This window comes from Scyliorhinus torazame, chromosome 19, assembly GCF_047496885.1.
Source record: "Scyliorhinus torazame isolate Kashiwa2021f chromosome 19, sScyTor2.1, whole genome shotgun sequence".
NCBI classification, from domain to species: Eukaryota; Metazoa; Chordata; class Chondrichthyes; order Carcharhiniformes; family Scyliorhinidae; genus Scyliorhinus; species Scyliorhinus torazame.
The window spans coordinates 115,301,759-115,319,403 of NC_092725.1; the positions used below are offsets into that span (position 1 = coordinate 115,301,759).

Genomic DNA, 17,645 nt, shown 5'->3' on the forward strand with positions numbered 1-17,645 from the left:
CAGACTTGGCAAATACTAGACAAGCAGGTGTAACGCAGAGAAAACCTCGGGTTCCATTTTGCGACTTCCTTTACACCCAAACCTGTAAGCCAAAAGCTGAAAGATTAGCCACTGTCAAACTCGACGGAGAACAAAAAGTTGGCAAGAGTGATACAGCAGGAAAATTCATTTAAACACACAGCTGTGTTTATTTTTAAAAGATTGCCATGCGTCAGGATAGCTGGCATTTTTAAACCATTGAAAGTGATACTCGGTTGGTATGCAAAGAACAATGATCATAAATTTAAAGGATTACATCATTTATTCTACATCTGTAGGTAGTTAGTATTTTTACATACATAAATACAGTCAGATGTTTGTGCTTTAGCGTACAGTACTGCAATACAATTCTGATTGTGAGATATGGATTGTGAAATATATCCACTTTGCGCACAGTAGCCCACACAGAACAGTATTGTCTCCTCTCCATCACCTTCACAGCTCTCTTTGGCAGGCAGCCAATTCACCACAACTTAGTGCCTCTTTCATGTGCAGTTCAGCTGTCAATATTAGCTGCGCCACAACCAATTAAGCATTGGAATCACCTATTCATAACTAGATCACTTACAGTAGCAATATCAGCCTCAGAAGAATGCAATCTGACATGAGCAAAGGCCTGGCAGGCTCTCAAGTAATCCCATCAGAAAGTCAAGAACTAAGGTTTTTATTTTGTGAAGGTGAAAATCTAAAATCTTATCAAAATTCCTTGAGACAACAGTACAAAATGGAACTTCCCAAGGCACAACTAGCACAGTATTTATCATTTTACCCTTGTGTTAGAGATGAATACTATGTTATCGTACATTTTAATACAGCATTGACATAAACCGTGTGCTATTGTGAAATGCAAGGCATAAAGGAATGTCTAGGTGTAGGCACAGTATTATGCTTTTTAAAAATAAAAGCAATTTCTGCCCTCCATTGCAGAACCACCACCTACATACTCTAGTCAGTTAGTTTTTTTTTTAAAATCTCGGTCAGTGATTTTTAAGTCAAAATTACACTGTAACACTAATTGTATAAAGATCTATAAATGTGTAAAAATGAAAATCTTACTTAAGGCCTGTGCTTATTTTAAGTTTAAACTTGAACATGTGTATCAGGTAATTGGTTTGCTGCTGGATCAGGAAGAACAACAGGAGGCATGAGTTCAGCGTCTGGTTTTGCTTCAAGCACACTGTTACTCTGTGAATCCTTGAAAAAGGTGTCCTGCTCTTCAGAAGAAGTAGAGGTAGTGCCATGTATAGTAGCTGTTGCCACCTCTGTCCCTGTGGGCGTCAATGCTTCATCTTTTATAGTCACAGACTTGTGAGCATTTTCTGCTGGCTCATTTAAATCTTTGCTGAACTCAGAAGGTGATTTTCTCTTGATTTTTACGTACAAATTATCTTGTTTGTCCTCAATCAACTCACTTTTCTGAAATCTTCCAAAAAACCAGATGAAGAACCCAAACAGGATAAATGCCAAGATGCTTGGGATAAAAGCGAGACACTTCACTCCAAGTCTGGCACCTATAAACCTGCTGTGCAAAAACAAGTCACTCTGAGCATAGGTCCTGTTAGTGAGTGGGTTAATATTGGTTGATCTCCATTCCCAGTTCAGGGTACTTTTGTTTAAATCCTTCAACGACTCAGAATCTTCCACTGTGTAGACTTTTTGCCCAGGCCCCACATACTGACCGTATTCAGGTGGCTGATAAAATATCTGATTCTTCCACATGTTCAGGTCCAAAATCAATACAAGAAAGATGATGCCATAATTAAACCATTTACCTGTAAATAGATGTGATAAATATTGCAAGAATTAGAAAACTCCGCTTAGCCCATCAATTGTCTTCACATAACAAAAAACAGTATTTCTGTTTTTACAGTGTTAACGGGGCAGTAAGACAATTAGTTTACAGGGGTGGCATGCGGCACAGTGGTTAGCACTGGGACTACAGCACTGAGGACCTGGGTTCGAATCCCGGCCCTGGGTCACTGTCCGTGTGGAGTTTGCACATTCTCCCCGTATCTGCATGGGTTTCACCCCCACAACCCAAAGATAAATCATAAATCATAGAATTTACAGTGCAGAAGGAGGCCACCGGCCCATCAAGTCTGCACCGGCTCTTGGAAAGAGCAAACTACCCAAGGTCCACACCTCCCCCTATCCCCACAACCCAGCAACCCCACCCAACACTAAGGGCAATTTTGGACACTAAGGGTAATTTATCACGGCCAATCCACCTAACCTGCACATCTTTGGACTGTGGGAGGAAACCGGAGCACCCGGAGGAAACCCACGCACACACGGGGAGGATGTGCAGACTCCGCACAGACAGTGACCCAAGCCGGAATCGAACCTGGGACCCTGGAGCTGTGAAGCAATTGTGCTATCCACAATGCTACCGTGCTGCCCCAAAGATGTTCAGGTTAGGTGGATTGGCCACGCTAAATTGCCCCTTAATTGGAACAAAAAATAATAATTGGGTACTCTAAATTTAAAAAAAAAGACAATTTACCCCAAATATATTAGGCTAAAAATAATTATGTTCCATTTTTCGGGTGCAGGATTGCAATTCATGATCTTTGCATGCTGGTTCCAGTGGAGATAGGTACAGCTATCTGACAGTTGCTTTAGGTTGAGTGGCTCTTGTGCTGCTGGCTGCCTCTGGTTCAGTAGAGGGCCGAGCAGCATTGGGCTGATTGCACATGGTGCAGCTATCCTCATAATGTTCAAGGAAATCTCTCCCTCTTAAAAGGATGCCGCACTGAAATCCAGGAGGCTGCTGCTGAATATCACTGCTGCCAATCTAAATGAGTAAAATGACACACGAGGGAAGAAAAGGCTCTCCGATCACAGATACAGGCGCTGGGGTTGTTGGTAGTGGTGGAGGTGGAGAGGAGCGGAGATACTAAGACTTTGCAGGGGCCAGACGATACTCAACTGCCACACTCAGAAAGGATTTGGAGCAGATGATCAGGGAGGTCAATTCCAGATATCTGGACTTGAGGAGCCGGCAACGGTGCCACAAGAAGTTCAATAACCTCATGCAGGTTGTCAAGGTCAGTGTATACATTTTCACCCGGCATTGTCTACCCACTGCACCACCAGTCTCTTACACTGATCAATGTACCACATCCCCATCACTCAACAAATGCCAGTCTCTGGCATCCACATACTCCACCTCACCCACCCAATAATACTGCCAGCCTTGCACTGCCCTCTTCCTGTCTCCAAATACCTCCAGCTATTCAACAATGGCAGGCACACCGCCCAAACACAGTGCAGCACAATCACTGACATTCTGTCCTATCTCTTGCAGGTGGCATACAGCAGAAGGGAATAGAGGACAAAAGGCAGGGACACAAAGACATTTGCATCTCCTGTGAAAATGGAGGAGACACTCTCCATAAAATTGAGTTGACTGACAGAGCCTCAGAATCCAGTGTTGCTGAGAGCATTGAAGGTGATGGTATGCTGCCACCTTTACATCTCTTCTCAATCCCCAGCTACCCCTCAGCCTGCTACCTCGCATGATGAGCAAGCTGCTGATGGCCTGACGAAGGACCTCCTACTTTCCACTACACCTTGCTTTTCTCACCCCAGCCTTCCTCTTATTTTTTGCTTTCAGGCACTCAAGAACTTTTGCAAGCCCATCCACTGCTGGCCAAAGGAAAGGACAGAGAAAACAATGAGTCAGGATAAGTCTTCAGGTGACCTAGGGTTAGCAGGGTGCTGAACATTTGGACGAAGGGACATAGACAGAATTCATTCCCCATTTTAGACATATACATTCTGTCCTGCCTGTTACATTTATGCCTCTTACCTGTTATACAAATTACGTATTCTTCCTTGAATATTTTCTGGAAATGAGGCAGTCTTAAGTGAATATGTGATGTGGGAAGACCAGGAAGGTTGATTTCCATATTTTCCATGAATTGTGGAAACTCCCAATCCTAACAAAAAAAAAAAACTTTTTACAACCGTATAATATAGTTAAGTGAGAAATGAGAAACGGACCGTTCTTATACTTACCCATTCTATTTGAAACCACCTCGGATTGAAGGCTCATGCCCATTTTTATTACATAAGCTTATACACAAAATGAGGATGCTAGCACTCAGCCCAGCATTCAGAATTTCTCCTGATTTCTGCCCAATTTTTCACATCAGCTGGTGATACAATGCCATGTTAAATATGCCACAGGTATTAGTCCCACAAACTCAAGAAGGTTCAATGTTGTTCTATAGACTGCACCACCATGAACATAATCCCAGCGATCTGGCTGCTGCACTATCCTTGCCTACTGCCCTGGCTGCAGGGGATCACCAAGCGCAGATCCAACCCCTAGTCTATTCTCTAGAGCAGTCATTCTCATGCGTTTTTAGTTGATGGACCCCTTTTCAAATATGGGCTGTTACCTTGGAGCTCCAGGACAATGCAACAGGGGGGGCACCTCAACAAGGTGTTGGGGAACCCAACCCCCTGTCCAGTTGGCACCTCTGTCTGTGTAAGAATTGCATGGCAATTTCTGGGAACTGCAAACCTCCTTTAGGCTGCACTGGCAATCTTCCGAAAAATGCATTTAAATGGCAAACTCCAGATGGTTCCGACTGCGTTACAGTTACCCAGAAACAATTAGAACAATTAAAACTACTTTTAACTTCTGGGTTCTATTGTACAGACACGCACTGATTCCCATGGGACACAGGAGGAGCCTGGAGAGTGTACAGCACAGACACAGGAGGAGTCTGGAGAGTACACAGCACAGACAGAGGAGAAACCAGAAGAATGCAGAACACAGACAGTGGAGGAGCCAGGACAGTTTAGAGCACTGACAAAGGAGGAGCCTAGAAATAGAAGGAATTAGAAGGAAGCTCCCATTTCCTTCTGAGTGTGTGTCCTCTCTCTTACTTAGCACCTCTGCCAAAGACCTCTGATGTAGTGTCTCTTGGAACCTATGCTCATCAATATGAGCCATTATTCCTGTATCTCAGGTCTGATTCACTTTGCACAACTGCCAACACCTGCTCCAGCCACAATGCACTTCCCCTTTGAGATAAGGCTAGCTTTAAGTGGTACTAACCACTTACTTCCTTGGCTGCTGTTGATACATCCGGCCAGCCAACAGTGCTAGGTAGCACTGGCTGGTTGATAAAATACTAAAACACGAAGGCAGGACAACGATGGCCGGCTGCCTGTGGTGTACTCGCACGTGACCAGTTTGTTGCAGTGTGCGGACCCTTTAAAACTGACGGGCAGCCATGCATGCATGCACCTTAATGGGAATGTTGGTGTGTGCGAAGCCGGTTTGTTCCATATTTGGCACATTCCTAACTGCTGCGTGGCCAGATATCCAGGCGGCCTAGAGGAAACATTGATGGTGATCCCGGTGCTCATTTGAGGACAATCAAATTTAGCCCCCACCACCTTTTCCTCAGGTTAAACAAAGAACACAAAGACCATCCTTAAAGTGTGAGGGATATTAACATAATGTGAAACACCATTCACTGTGTGTTACATTCTTGAATACTGTCTAAACTACTAAACACGAAAACCTGACCTAAAGCCTATCTTGATGTGGCATCACTTCCTAGCAATCCTACTGCGTGAATTAAGTAGGAGAAATGTGGTGGTACAAAAGCCTAACAAATTTCTGCTTTAACAGAGACATCAGCTCAATTAAAGTGTAAGGATTAATTTAACAAAGCAGTGAGCAATTTAATGTGGACTCCTTTAGCATTTGTAAAGCTGAAGGGATTTAACCTAGTCAGCTGGCCAGAGACAGAAAGAAAATCGACCTGTCCTAAAGCTACAGTTTCTACAAGTTACTATCAGCAAATCCAAAAGCCTTTAGTTTTTTTTCCTAATGGTCAATCTAGGAACTCGATGCTGAACGTTCTCAACCCACCAGAGATTCCAAGTGTTCGGTGATCTTAGCGGCAATGCCGTCACCTTTTATTTTCTGCAGTAACATTGCATTTTCTTTATCCCCTCCATCTGCGATTGCCATTTGAACTTTATCACCAGGGCTTCGTTCAACGGACGCGCTCAGGAGAAATTTGTCAGGAGCTCCTGTGTTGACATGAATTTTTCCGACATTCATATTCCCCTGTTTACACGTTAGCGTGTTTGTTGCTGGCCCCATAAATCACATGGTTAATTTTCCACACACCAGGTTTGCTGGTGTGCATGCAATATACTGTTACTGGCTATAGCAGAGGCATAAAATAAATATTTCGACATGAGGGCTAGTAAGCTTGACAATCCCATTGTATAGATCATAAAGAATGGAAATGGAACCAGTAAAACACAGCCTTACTCACTTTCAATCTTAATGACAGGATCCCTTTCAGATGTCAACATTGCTGTGTTATCTTTGCATAAAGCCATCATCTTACTTTGTATTTTCTATCATCATTAGCAATGGTTAATGTTTCTCTCCTAAACAATTCCTTCAAAATCAGTATGTACTAAATGAACAAGCCACCAATGATATGAATGAATATTTAGAATGCAGAATAAGTGAACGACTTTCAAATCTCATGGAAGAATTCTTGCAAGTGATAAAATGTCAGTGCAGTGAGCAGGACTATTTCAAATGAATGAGCAGAAAAAGCCCTCATTTGCTTTAGCAAAGTGGTCCTAAGATACTAAATTTGGATGGAGGGCTTGTTCATTAATGCTTTGAATCAGTTCAACAACTTTAATTTTTTCTCTTGTATGGGGGCAATTACAAAGATGGGTATATAGCCCAGATCCACCCCCGCCCCCCTGGCTGGTGAAGCCATTTTCTGGCATCATCCCACCCCAAGTCATTATCTTGGAGGTGGGATACAGAAGAGAAGGGCTGTCCACCCACAGGTGGCAGGTTGCCAATTATGATAGATAAATGACACCTTAATTACAATTAACAGAGGCTGACTAGAATTTTCCATTTTCCCAGCAGGCTCCCCCAAAGCATTGGGAATTAGACCAGCTGCCTAGAGGTGGCCTCCCAATGGCATATCAGAGCGCCAGTACTCCAGGCAGGCTTTGAGGCCTTCCCAGCCTGTCTAGTCACAGCTGCTGCCACAGGTCGTCGCTTGGAGGGATTTCCCTTATACAATGGTGATCCAGCTGCTTTAGCCATTTAAAAAAAATTATAAACATTCCAAAGTTGAAAGATGGAGGCGTCCTCTCGCTCATCCCTTACAGGTAATGGCAGGCTGCAGCTCTTTCCGTGCTGGCAGACCTCCCATTGGGCTCAGCTTCAAAAACCCACCCATCATCTTTAATTGGACGACTAGCCTGACCACTGGTCATTAATTTGCCAGTTCTGGGAAGATCACTGTCGGTGACTGTTTTCCAAACAGTGTGGGATCCTGACATCTGGATCCCGACCAAAACTTGCTTCCAGTAACTGATAATCTACTTACTGATCACTCAGAGCATATCTTGTTCCTAAATTTCCTACCTCGAAACTGCCGGATAAATTTAAGTTGCTGACGTTTCTGTTCCCAGAGTAGCACACTTTTCAGGTTTGGAGTGGGGCAAAGTCAGGCAATGTGGAAAAATGCACATCCAACATTAAGTATAATGAATACAGATGTATTTCTGTGACCAGCCTCATTACAATATTGTGACAGAGATTTGAGAGTGGAAAATGCTTGTGGTTGAGAAATTAGACCTTGTTGTAAAATGTAAAGGGCTGCAGCAGCTCAAGAGGACAGGCATGGCAATTTACAGAGTTGCATTTTAGCAAGCTTTTATAAAGGGAAAGAAAATCTGTGGAAGGAGTGAAAGAGCACAGAGAATAGCCCATTTCTTGCATACAATCATTGAAAGTGTCCTACTGGAACTAAGAATGTGAATATGGCAGTACCCCAGGAGCAGTAACCAAGCAAATGATAGGATCTGGTATGTACCATTCATCCAATGCACCTAGAAGCAGTTGCAGAAGAAATTTAATGATCTTACCAGGTCAGCTGAGATACCGGAACCTATCATTACTTTCCATTAATGCAGTGCACATTTGGCACTTAAAATTACCTACCCCTCACAATTTTAATTCTTTCATTGTTGTGAATTACTCAGTAAAGTGCACTTTTCATCTTGAGCCTTCTTCCGAAATGTATCTTCACTTACAGCCTGAAGTGCATTCGTCCCAAATGAATACTTCCATTCAATGCAGCTGGATATTTTGTACACCTGCCACCATACTCATTAGGTGCTGCATCTTGGCACTTGCTTATTACAGCATAACAATTGAATCTACTCTGGCTTTAAGAAAATACAGCATATGAGAGGAAACAAATACAAAAGGATAACTCTCTGAAAACTATCCTCAAGACCCGTATAGAACCTGGGGTAGGAGGTCAAAGCAGAGGCTCAAAGCATGGAGTTTAAAGCAGTCATCAATAATAATCTTCGCATGTTCTTGATGTGTTGGGTGTTCTGGATCACATACAGGTCACCAACACTTGAAATAGTGCAACACTATTTTATTGAATCATTAACTGTTTAAACTTACTTGGACTGTGGGTTAATATGATGCTAGCTTTAACTAAAGACCTTTGCCTTGTCCTAACCAGTCGATGCACTCAGCACATGGTGAATGTCTGTGTTGCAGGCTGTGAGCTCTGTCCTCCTAGCTAGCTGCAACTCGAATGAGCGTGAACTCTGACGCCTCCTGTCTTTATAGTGCATATGCTCTCACTGGTGATTGGCTGCGGTGTTGTGTGTGTTGATTGGTCCCACTGTGTGTCCATCAGTGTGTGTCTGCACCATGATATACTGGTGTATATTATGATAGTTCTGCTTTTGCATTTCTGTTCTAACTTCCAGTCAGTTTCATGAAATTTAGCCCCCCCCCCCCATTGGAAACTTTGGTGGTTTCTTTTGTACAGCAACACTGAAGGTTTGCAAAGCTAGGATCATTAAATTTTAGGATTGAATATAGGAGGATTTGCAGCTTAAAGTTCCAAGCAGTTCCAGGATTGTGAAAGTAATGAATGCTGCAGAATGAAGGTCACAAAACCAATAACAGCAGCACTTCAGACTTCATTGAACATCCTCATCTTACATAGCAACTCTACTACAAGTGATATTCTTGTTCAACAGCAACACCTTTCATGCTCAAAACTGAAATGACAAAGGGATGGAGGATTTAATGCAGACAGCAATCCAAGACCATATAGATATAGGGTGCAATGAGGGTAGAGGACCTTTTGATTGCTCTAACAGGTGACCGGAATTGGATAACAAAGGCAGGAGAATGAACTCCAGGAATGGTCAACAGGGGTTTCTAATATTACTCAAAATATCATTAAGCAATAACAATAGCAGGGTTTTTCTAATGGTACATGACGAGGAAGGTTCAGAAGGGGAAGATGACAATACTGATCAGCCAGAAGAAATTGTATTGGTCACTGGATGCTTTTCCGGTAATGGGTGTCCTAGTTGCGGACTCATTCAATTATACTGTGTTAGACAGTTCGTGCATGTCCACAGGATGTGGAGTGGATTAGTTAATCTGGATTCTCTAAGTAGCAAAGACCGAAGTAAGGTTAAGGGATAAGAAAATCCTACTACAGGTTCAGGGACATTAAAGTCCCTAAAGAGAGTGGTGATTCCGTATAAAATAGCGAAGTAAAACCATTTATCAGCACAGATGTAGTATCCAGTAACATACCCTTACTGTTGACTAAGCTGGTTTTGAAAAAGGCTCAAATGAAATTAGATATGGAACATGATAAGGCAATTGTTTTTGGTAAATCTGTAGCTTTACTATTTACACAATCGGGACATTTATTTTATTTTATAGGAGAACATCATCACAGCCTCTAGTGAGTTTCCCATGAGTAAGAGATTTTAAATAAATTGTATCAATGGACTCGAATGCTTGGGATAAGGAGAGAAATTTTTTTTTCTTACACTTCATAGGCATGGCAACTAGATTCACTCTTTAAACAGTAATATATCCGAGGTGGAAATGGTTAGCAGCTTCAAATTCCTAAGGGTACACATCTCCAAAAATCTGTCCTGGTCCACCCACGTCGACGCTACCACCAAGAAAGCACAACAGCACCTGTACTTTCTCAAGAAATTCAGCATGTCCACATTAACCCTTACCAACTTTTACAGATGGATCATAGAAATCATCCCATCTGGCTGCATCACTGCCTGGTATGGCAACTGCTCGGCCCAAGACCGCAAGAAACTTCAGAGAGTCGTGAGCACTGCCCAGTCCATCACACGAACCTGCCTCCCGCTGCCTTGAGAAAGCGGGCAGCATAATCAAAGACCCCCTCCCCATAGGGTGTTCTCATATGACGATGACTTGCTGTTATACGTGTCGGAACCGAGTGTGTCGATAGGGGGAATATTGGAGCTGCTTCGAGTGTTTGGGTCTTTCTCGGGGTACAAGCTGAATCTAGACAAGAGTGAGTATTTTGTGGTATCTCGGCCGGGTGTGGGGGCAGGGGTGGGGGGCTGCCATTCCGTAGGGCAGGACTCACTTTAGGTACCTAGGGGTGCAGGTTGCCCGGGAGTGACGGGGGGGGGGGGCTCCGCAGGTACAACATCACTAGATTGGTGGCGAGAGTGAAACCTGATCTGGCAAGATAGGATGGTCTCCCTCTGTCACTGGCGGGTCGGGTACAGGCGGTTAAAATGAACGTGTTGCCACGATTTCTGTTTATTTTTCATTGCCTGCTGATTTTCCTGCCAAAGGCTTTTTTCAGAGAGATTGAGGGAAGGATTACGTTGTTCATATGGGGAGGGAAGTTGGCCAGAGTTAGAAAGGTGCTGCTACAGAGGGGAAGGCAGACAGGGGGTTTGGGTCTTCCGAACCTGGGGCGGGGTTCTCCGACCCCCCGCCGGGACGGAGAATCGCCGGGGGCTGGCGTGATTCCCAGCCCCGCCGGTTGCCAAATTCTCCGGCACCGGAGATTCGTCGGGGGCGGGAATCGCACCGTGCCAGTTGGCGGCCCCCCCCCCAGCGATTCTCCAGCCCGAGTGGGTCGAAGTCCCGCTGCTGGAATGCCTGTCCCACCGGCGTGGATTAAACCACCTCTGTTACCGGCGGGACAAGGAGGCGCGGGCGGGCTCCGGGGTCCTGGGGGGGGGGGGCGCGGGGCGATCTGGCCCCGGGGGTGCCCCCACGGTGGCCTGGCCCGCGATCGGGGCCCACCGATCTGCGGGCGGGCCTGTGCCGTGGGGGCACTCTTTTCCTCCCGCCTTTGCCATGGCTTCCACCATGGCGGAGGCGGAAGAGACCCTCTCCACTGCGCATGCGCGGGGATGCCGTGAGCGGCCGCTGACGCTCCCGCGGATGCGCCGCCCGGCCATGTCATTTCCGCGCCAGCTGGCGGGGCACCAAAGGCCTTTCCCGCCAGCTGGTGGGGCGGAAATCAGTCCGGTGCGGGCTTAGCCCCTCAAGGTTAGGGCTCGGCTGCTCAAGATGCAGAGGATTCCGCATCTTTGGGGCGGCGCGATGCCGGACTGATTTGCGCCATTTCTGGTGCCTGTCGGAGGACATCGCACCGATTACGGAGAATTTCGCCCCAGATGTATTACTACTGGGCGGCGAATGTGGAGAAGGTGCGGAGCTGGGTGAGAGGGGTTGATTCCCAGTGGGTCAGAATGGTGGAGAGTTTGTGCAGGGGGTCGGGATTGAAAGCACTAGCAACAGCGGCGCTCCCGATAGCCCCGGGGAAGTACTCAGGGAATCCGGTAATAGTAGCTCCATTGAGAATTTGGAGGCAGTTTCGCCAACACTTCGGGTTGGGGGCAAGGTCAAGGGAAATGCCGATTCGGCGGAACAGATTTGAGCCAGGGAGGTGGGATGGGAATTTTCGGAAATGGGAGAAGAAGGAGATTAAGACACTGAAAGATTTGTTTCTTAGGGGTTGGTTTGCAGGATTGAAGGAGCTGGAAGCGAAGTATGGGCTGGAGCAGGGGGAAATGTTTAGATACATGCAGGTTCGAGATTCTGCCAGAAAGGAGATACAGAACTTTCCGGAGGAGCTGGCCTCCACATTGCTGGAGGAAGTGCTGACGACAGGGGGACTGGAGAAGGGGGTAGTGTCAGCGGTCTACGGAGCTATTTTGGAAGAGGAGAAGGCACCACTGGAAGGGATCAAAGCAAAGTGGAAGAGTTGGGAGAGGATATGGAGGAGGGGTTCTCGTGTGAGGTGCTCCGGAGTGTGAATGCCTCCACCTCGTGCGTGAGGCTGGAGCTGATAGAGCTGAAGGTGATATACAGAGCACACCTCACGAGGGCGAGGATGAGCCGATTCTTTGAAGGAGTAGGTGGTGTGTGTGATCGTTGCGGGGGCGGGGGGGCACTAATCACGTTCATATGTTTTGGTCCTGTCCAAAGCTAGAGGATTACTGGAAGGAGGTTTTTAGGGTAATTTCTAAAGTGGTGCACGTGAAACTGGACCCGGGCACCGGGTGGCCATATTCGGGGGTCGGACCAGCCAGGGCTGGAAATGGGTGCGGAGGCAGATGTTGCAGCCTTCGCCTCGTTGATCACCCGAAGGCGGATCCTGATGGGATGGAGAGCAGCCTCTCCACCCTGTGCCCTGGCGTGGCGGGGGAATCTGTTGGAATTCTTGACTCTTGAGAAGGTTAAGTTTGAACTGAAGGGAAGGACAGAAGGGTTCTACAATTCATGGGCATTATTCATTATGCACTTTCAAGAACTTGATAACATCGAACATTAGTTGGGGGGGGGGGGGGGGGGGGGGGCGATGGGTGTTAATGGTGGCTATGGGTGATTCCGGATTCCTTTTTGTCAGTTGCTTATGTGAACATGTGGGCGAATGTTTTGGGTTTGGTGGGAGGATGGGATCGTTGTTATTGATATGGGATTGACATATTTGTTACTGATTATTGTTTATTGTCGGTGGGTGTACATTTTGGAGAAAATGCGGAAAAAGGAGAATAAAGAAATTTTTAAAAAATTTTATTTTTTTTAAAAGACCCCCTCCCACCCGGCTTATTCACACTTCCAACTTCTTCCATCGGGCGGGAGATACAAAAGTCTGTGAACACGCACGAACAGACTCAAAAACGGCTTCTTTCCCACTGCAACCAGACTCCTAAAGGACCCTCTTATGGACTGACCTGATTAACACTACACCCCTGTATGCTTCACCCGATGCCGGTGTTATGTAGTTATATTGTGTACCTTGTGTTGCCCTATTATGTATTTTCTTTTCTTTTCATGTACTTAATGATCTGTTGAGCTGCTCGCAGAAAAATACTTTTCACTGTACCTCGGTACACGTGACAATAAACAAAATCCAATTTCAGTAAGGAATTTGACAAGGTCCCACATGGCAGACTGGTCAGAAAAGTGAGATCCCATGGGATACAGAGAAAGTGGCAGGTTGGATCCAAAAATGGCTCAGTGACAGGAGCTAAAGGGGAATGGAGGACAGTTTCCAGTGGTGTTCCACAGGGCCCAATGTCGGGGCCCTTGCTGTTTGTTGTACATATTAATGATTTAGACTTAATGGCATGATTGGGAAATTTTCAAATGGCTGTGTAGTTGTTAGTGAGGAGGATAGCTGCTGTCTCCAGAATGATATCAATGGTTTGGCTAAGTGGGCAGAGAAGTGGCAAATGGAATTCTATCCAGAAAAGTGTGAGGCAATACATTTAGGAAGGGCAAATAAACCAAGTGAATCCTCACAAATTGGGGAGATATTGAGAGGGGTTGAGGAAGTAAGAGATCTTGGCACGCACATCCACAGGTCCCTGAAGGTGGCAGGACAATTGGACAAGGTGGTTAAGAAAGCTTATGGAATGCTTTCCTTTATTGGGCAAGGTATTGAATACAAAAGCAGATTAGGCCAAAGCTGTGATTTTGTGTTTTGTTCTGGTCACCACAATACAAGAGGAACATAATTGCTCGAGAGAAGGGACAAAGGAGATTTACAAGAATGCTGCCAGCGGTTGAAAATTGCAGCCATGAGGAAGGATTGGCTAGGCTAGGGCTTCCCACCAAACCCCCTTCCCCTTTAGAATGGCAGAGGCTAAGGGGTGACCTATTTAAGGTGTACAAAATTACGAATCACCTAGACAGCGTAAACAGCAAAAGCGTACTTTCCCTAGCCCAGGGTTCGATTATCAGGGGGCCTAGATTTAAGGAGATTGCCAGAGGGTTATAGGGGACATGAGGAAAAACCTTTTCACTCAGAAGGTTGGTGAGTTTCTGCAATTCACTGCCTAAGTTGGTGGTTGAGGCTGAAACACTCAATTTAAAAGGTAACTGGATCTGCAGCTGAAGTGCTGTAACCGGCAAGGTTACGGACCAGGTGCTGAAAAATGGGATTAAAATGAGCGGCTTGTTTCTTTTTTCTCTTTTTCTGCCGGCACAGCCACGATGGGCTGAATGGCCTCTTTCTGCATCATACCCTTTCTCTGGTATTATGGTTCTATATAGTAAAGCCAAAAAGGTACTTGTGGACTAGATTAAAGGAAAATGGATAGGATCTGGACTGGGGCATCAGCTAAAATCCTAACTGAGGGGAAATTTGCCAACGATTAATTTAAAAGTATTTGTGAAAATATGAACATGGTGGTAATGATCAGGGCGACAGAAGGTCCCTTTAGTAATGAAGTTTTTTTGCAAGAAATTACACAGTAATTGAGATGCTTCACAAAATCTGGGCGGCACGGTAGCATAGTGGTTAACACTGTTGCTTCACAGCTCCAGGGTCCCAGGTTCGATTCCTGGCTTGGATCACTGTCTGCGTGGAGTCTATACGTTCTCCCTGTGTCTGCGTGGGTTTCCTCCCACAAGTTCCGAAAGACATGCTGTTAGGTGAATTGGACATTCTGAATTCTCCCTCTGTGTACCCGAACAGGCGCTGGAATGTGGCGACTGGGGGCTTTTCACAGTAACTTCATTGCAATGTTATTGTAAGCCTACTTGTGACAATAAAGATTATTATTGTTATTAAATCATATCTTACCAACTGAACTGCAAACTAACATCTGCCCTGCCATGCGCAGTCCATGTGACAAATTCACTTCAAGTGGTTGGGGGCTACAGTCCCCAATTAGTTTATGGGAGAAATCCAAAAATACCTTTGGATCTTGGAGGGGACTAGAACTCATTCAATTTTTTCAGGGCCCTTAAACACCCTGCGCGGATGGAGAAGGGAATTTATCAAGGCTGAAATTTCAGAGAAAATTCAATAAGCCTTAGGCATCGCACAAGGCCGTCAGAAATAGCTTTTAATCCTGGAAACATGGTATATTACAAAATAAAAATGCAGAAAGAGTGGAAAGGCCTGGGTAGGTTACAGGCAGTGATGGAAAAACAGGAATTTTACAACATGGCAATCAAACGGTTAGTGTTATTTCTCAAGGCTAATTGGCACTGATTATACATTTACAGCATCTGAACAGATAGTAGAAAGTAAAAAGGCACTTAGAACTTCATAGACACATATGTTGGACAATGACGAGAGCACATTATGGCAGATAAAGGACTGACTGAATGCAGAAAAGGTGATACAGTACTGCAGGGTAAGGCAGTTTGTCCCAAAGGACAACCACCCAAAGTTGGGAAGCATTTGGTGAATACACTGAGATTCCGGACAGGGGACACCAAGCCTTACCACTGGGTATGCACATACTTCCTGATGGCACGTGCAAGGTTAAATTGAGACTCAGGGTGTCGAATAGAGACTTGGGTGATCAAGATGTTAGAGTAGACTCGCCCATTGCAGGAATTTGAAGGTTTTCTTTTCGCCCTACTGTAGCATGGAGGGGTGCCACCATTATAGGAAGAGCAGGAAATGTTACAGGCAAATGCAAACATTGGCTGAATGTGTGAGATGAGGGACAGAAGGTAAGACCCATGGATTGGCAAAAAGAGGTAAAGATGTGGAAGACCAGTAACTACAGCGCGAGTTGTGAAGGTGGACCTGGAAGTGATCATGGCTCAAGGAAAAGATCACCGACATGCGAAAGAAACTTTGATAGTAGGAGGGAGAGATTGTGTTGCAGTATTTCAGAAAGAGATAGGAGGGCGAGTAGGTCATAGCTTGGCAAGAACAAGGACCGTAGAACAGGTGAGGAATGACACAAGAAGGAGAAGCCCTTATGATCAAGGAGTTTAGTAGCTACTAACAAATTATAAGGTGTTGACAAAGGGTGCCAAACTAAAGAATTGGAAAGTATTTGGTGAATACACTGAAATACCAGACAGGGGACACCCACACAGGTGGGTATGCAGGTTGGCACGTATAAGGCTAAAACCAGACTAATGGCTCTGGTTTCAATGTGATCAAGATGGCAGAGTGAACACCCATTGCAGGAGAAGTGGGCTTGAAGATTTTCTTAACTCTTTTAGCAACATATCCCTCGTGTTATGTCAATGGACATGTAAAGAAATCCCGAAATATGCAGCAACATTTTTTTTTTATAGTAATTTTAAAATTGACTTTCTGCAGAACCAAAGCATGATTGCTACAAGTCACATGACTGTGGGATTGGGCCTTTTTCTGGAACCTACCCACTGGTTTTACAAAAACAAAATAAACTTCCTCTCATCATCATGGAAACTCACTGTAAGGGCATTCGCAGATCAAAACTAGTTATTCCTTCAGAGCTGTTGACAGAGCCATCTCACACTTGGGACAGCCCAGGTCCACTTCGAAAGGGGTCTTTGAGGGAACAAAATACGTCATTTTCATCCTGATAAGCATACTCTTCTAGCAGAGTCAGAGGGTCTGCCTAGACAATGGCTTCCTGAAACAATAACATCAATGTGGATGGTCACTCTTTTAAAAAAAAAAATTTGTATTCAAATTTTCACAAAAGATCAACAACAAAATACAGAAGGAAAAGAACAACCCCCCCCTCCCCCCCCATATGCATAAATAATAAATTAACAGCCTTCATCAGCACGAAGGCCAAAATACACGCCCACTCAAGAAAAACAAACAAACCCCCCCCCCACCCGGGTTGCTGCCGCTGCTGACCATCTTCTAACGTTCTGCCAGGAAGTCTAGGGACGGTTGCCACCGCCTGAAGAACCCTTGTAGCGATCCCCTTAAGGTGAATTTCACCCTCTCCAATTTATTAATCTGATCTAGGATTCCACGCTTGGGGGCCTCGCATCCTTCCACTGAAGAAGAATCCTTCACCGGGCTACCAGGGACGCAAAGGCCAGAATACCGGCCTCTTTCGCCTCCTGCACTCCCGGCTCCTCTGCCACCCCAAATATTGCGAGGCCCCAGCCCGGCTTGACCCTGGAACCTACCACCCTCGACACCGTCCTCGCTACACCCTTCCAAAAGTCCTCCAGCGCTGGGCATGCCCAGAACATGTGTGTGTGATTTGCTGGGCTCCCTGAGCACTTAACACACCTGTCCTCGAACGCAAAGAACTGGCTTACCCTTGCCCCGGTCATGTGAGCCCTATGCAGCATCTTAAATTGTATGAGGCTGAGCCTCGCGCAGGAGGAGGAGGGGGGGTTCACCCTCCCCAGGGCATCCGCCCATATCCCCTCGTCAATCTCCTCACCCAACTCCTCCTCCCACTTACCCTTGAGCTCCTCCACCGAGGCCTCCTCCTCCTCCTGCATCACCTGATGCATTGCCGAGATCCTTCCC

The 17,645-nt window shown here is 45.6% G+C and overlaps 1 protein-coding gene across 7 annotated transcripts in view; it reads right to left on the reverse strand.

Moving 5' to 3' along the window:
* Positions 1 to 164: 164 nt before the first annotated feature.
* tmem117 (transmembrane protein 117) overlaps positions 165 to 17,645 on the reverse strand; it is a 476,044-nt gene continuing 458,563 nt past the window's right edge. For all 7 annotated transcript variants that reach the window (XM_072485068.1, XM_072485074.1, XM_072485069.1 and 4 more), the window contains 2 exons: positions 3,851 to 3,980; positions 165 to 1,811 (listed from right to left, as the gene is read on the reverse strand). In XM_072485068.1, the coding sequence (XP_072341169.1) occupies positions 1,120 to 1,811; positions 3,851 to 3,980 (822 nt within the window). In that variant the 3' untranslated portion in view covers positions 165 to 1,119. The remainder of the gene's footprint in view (positions 1,812 to 3,850; positions 3,981 to 17,645) is intronic.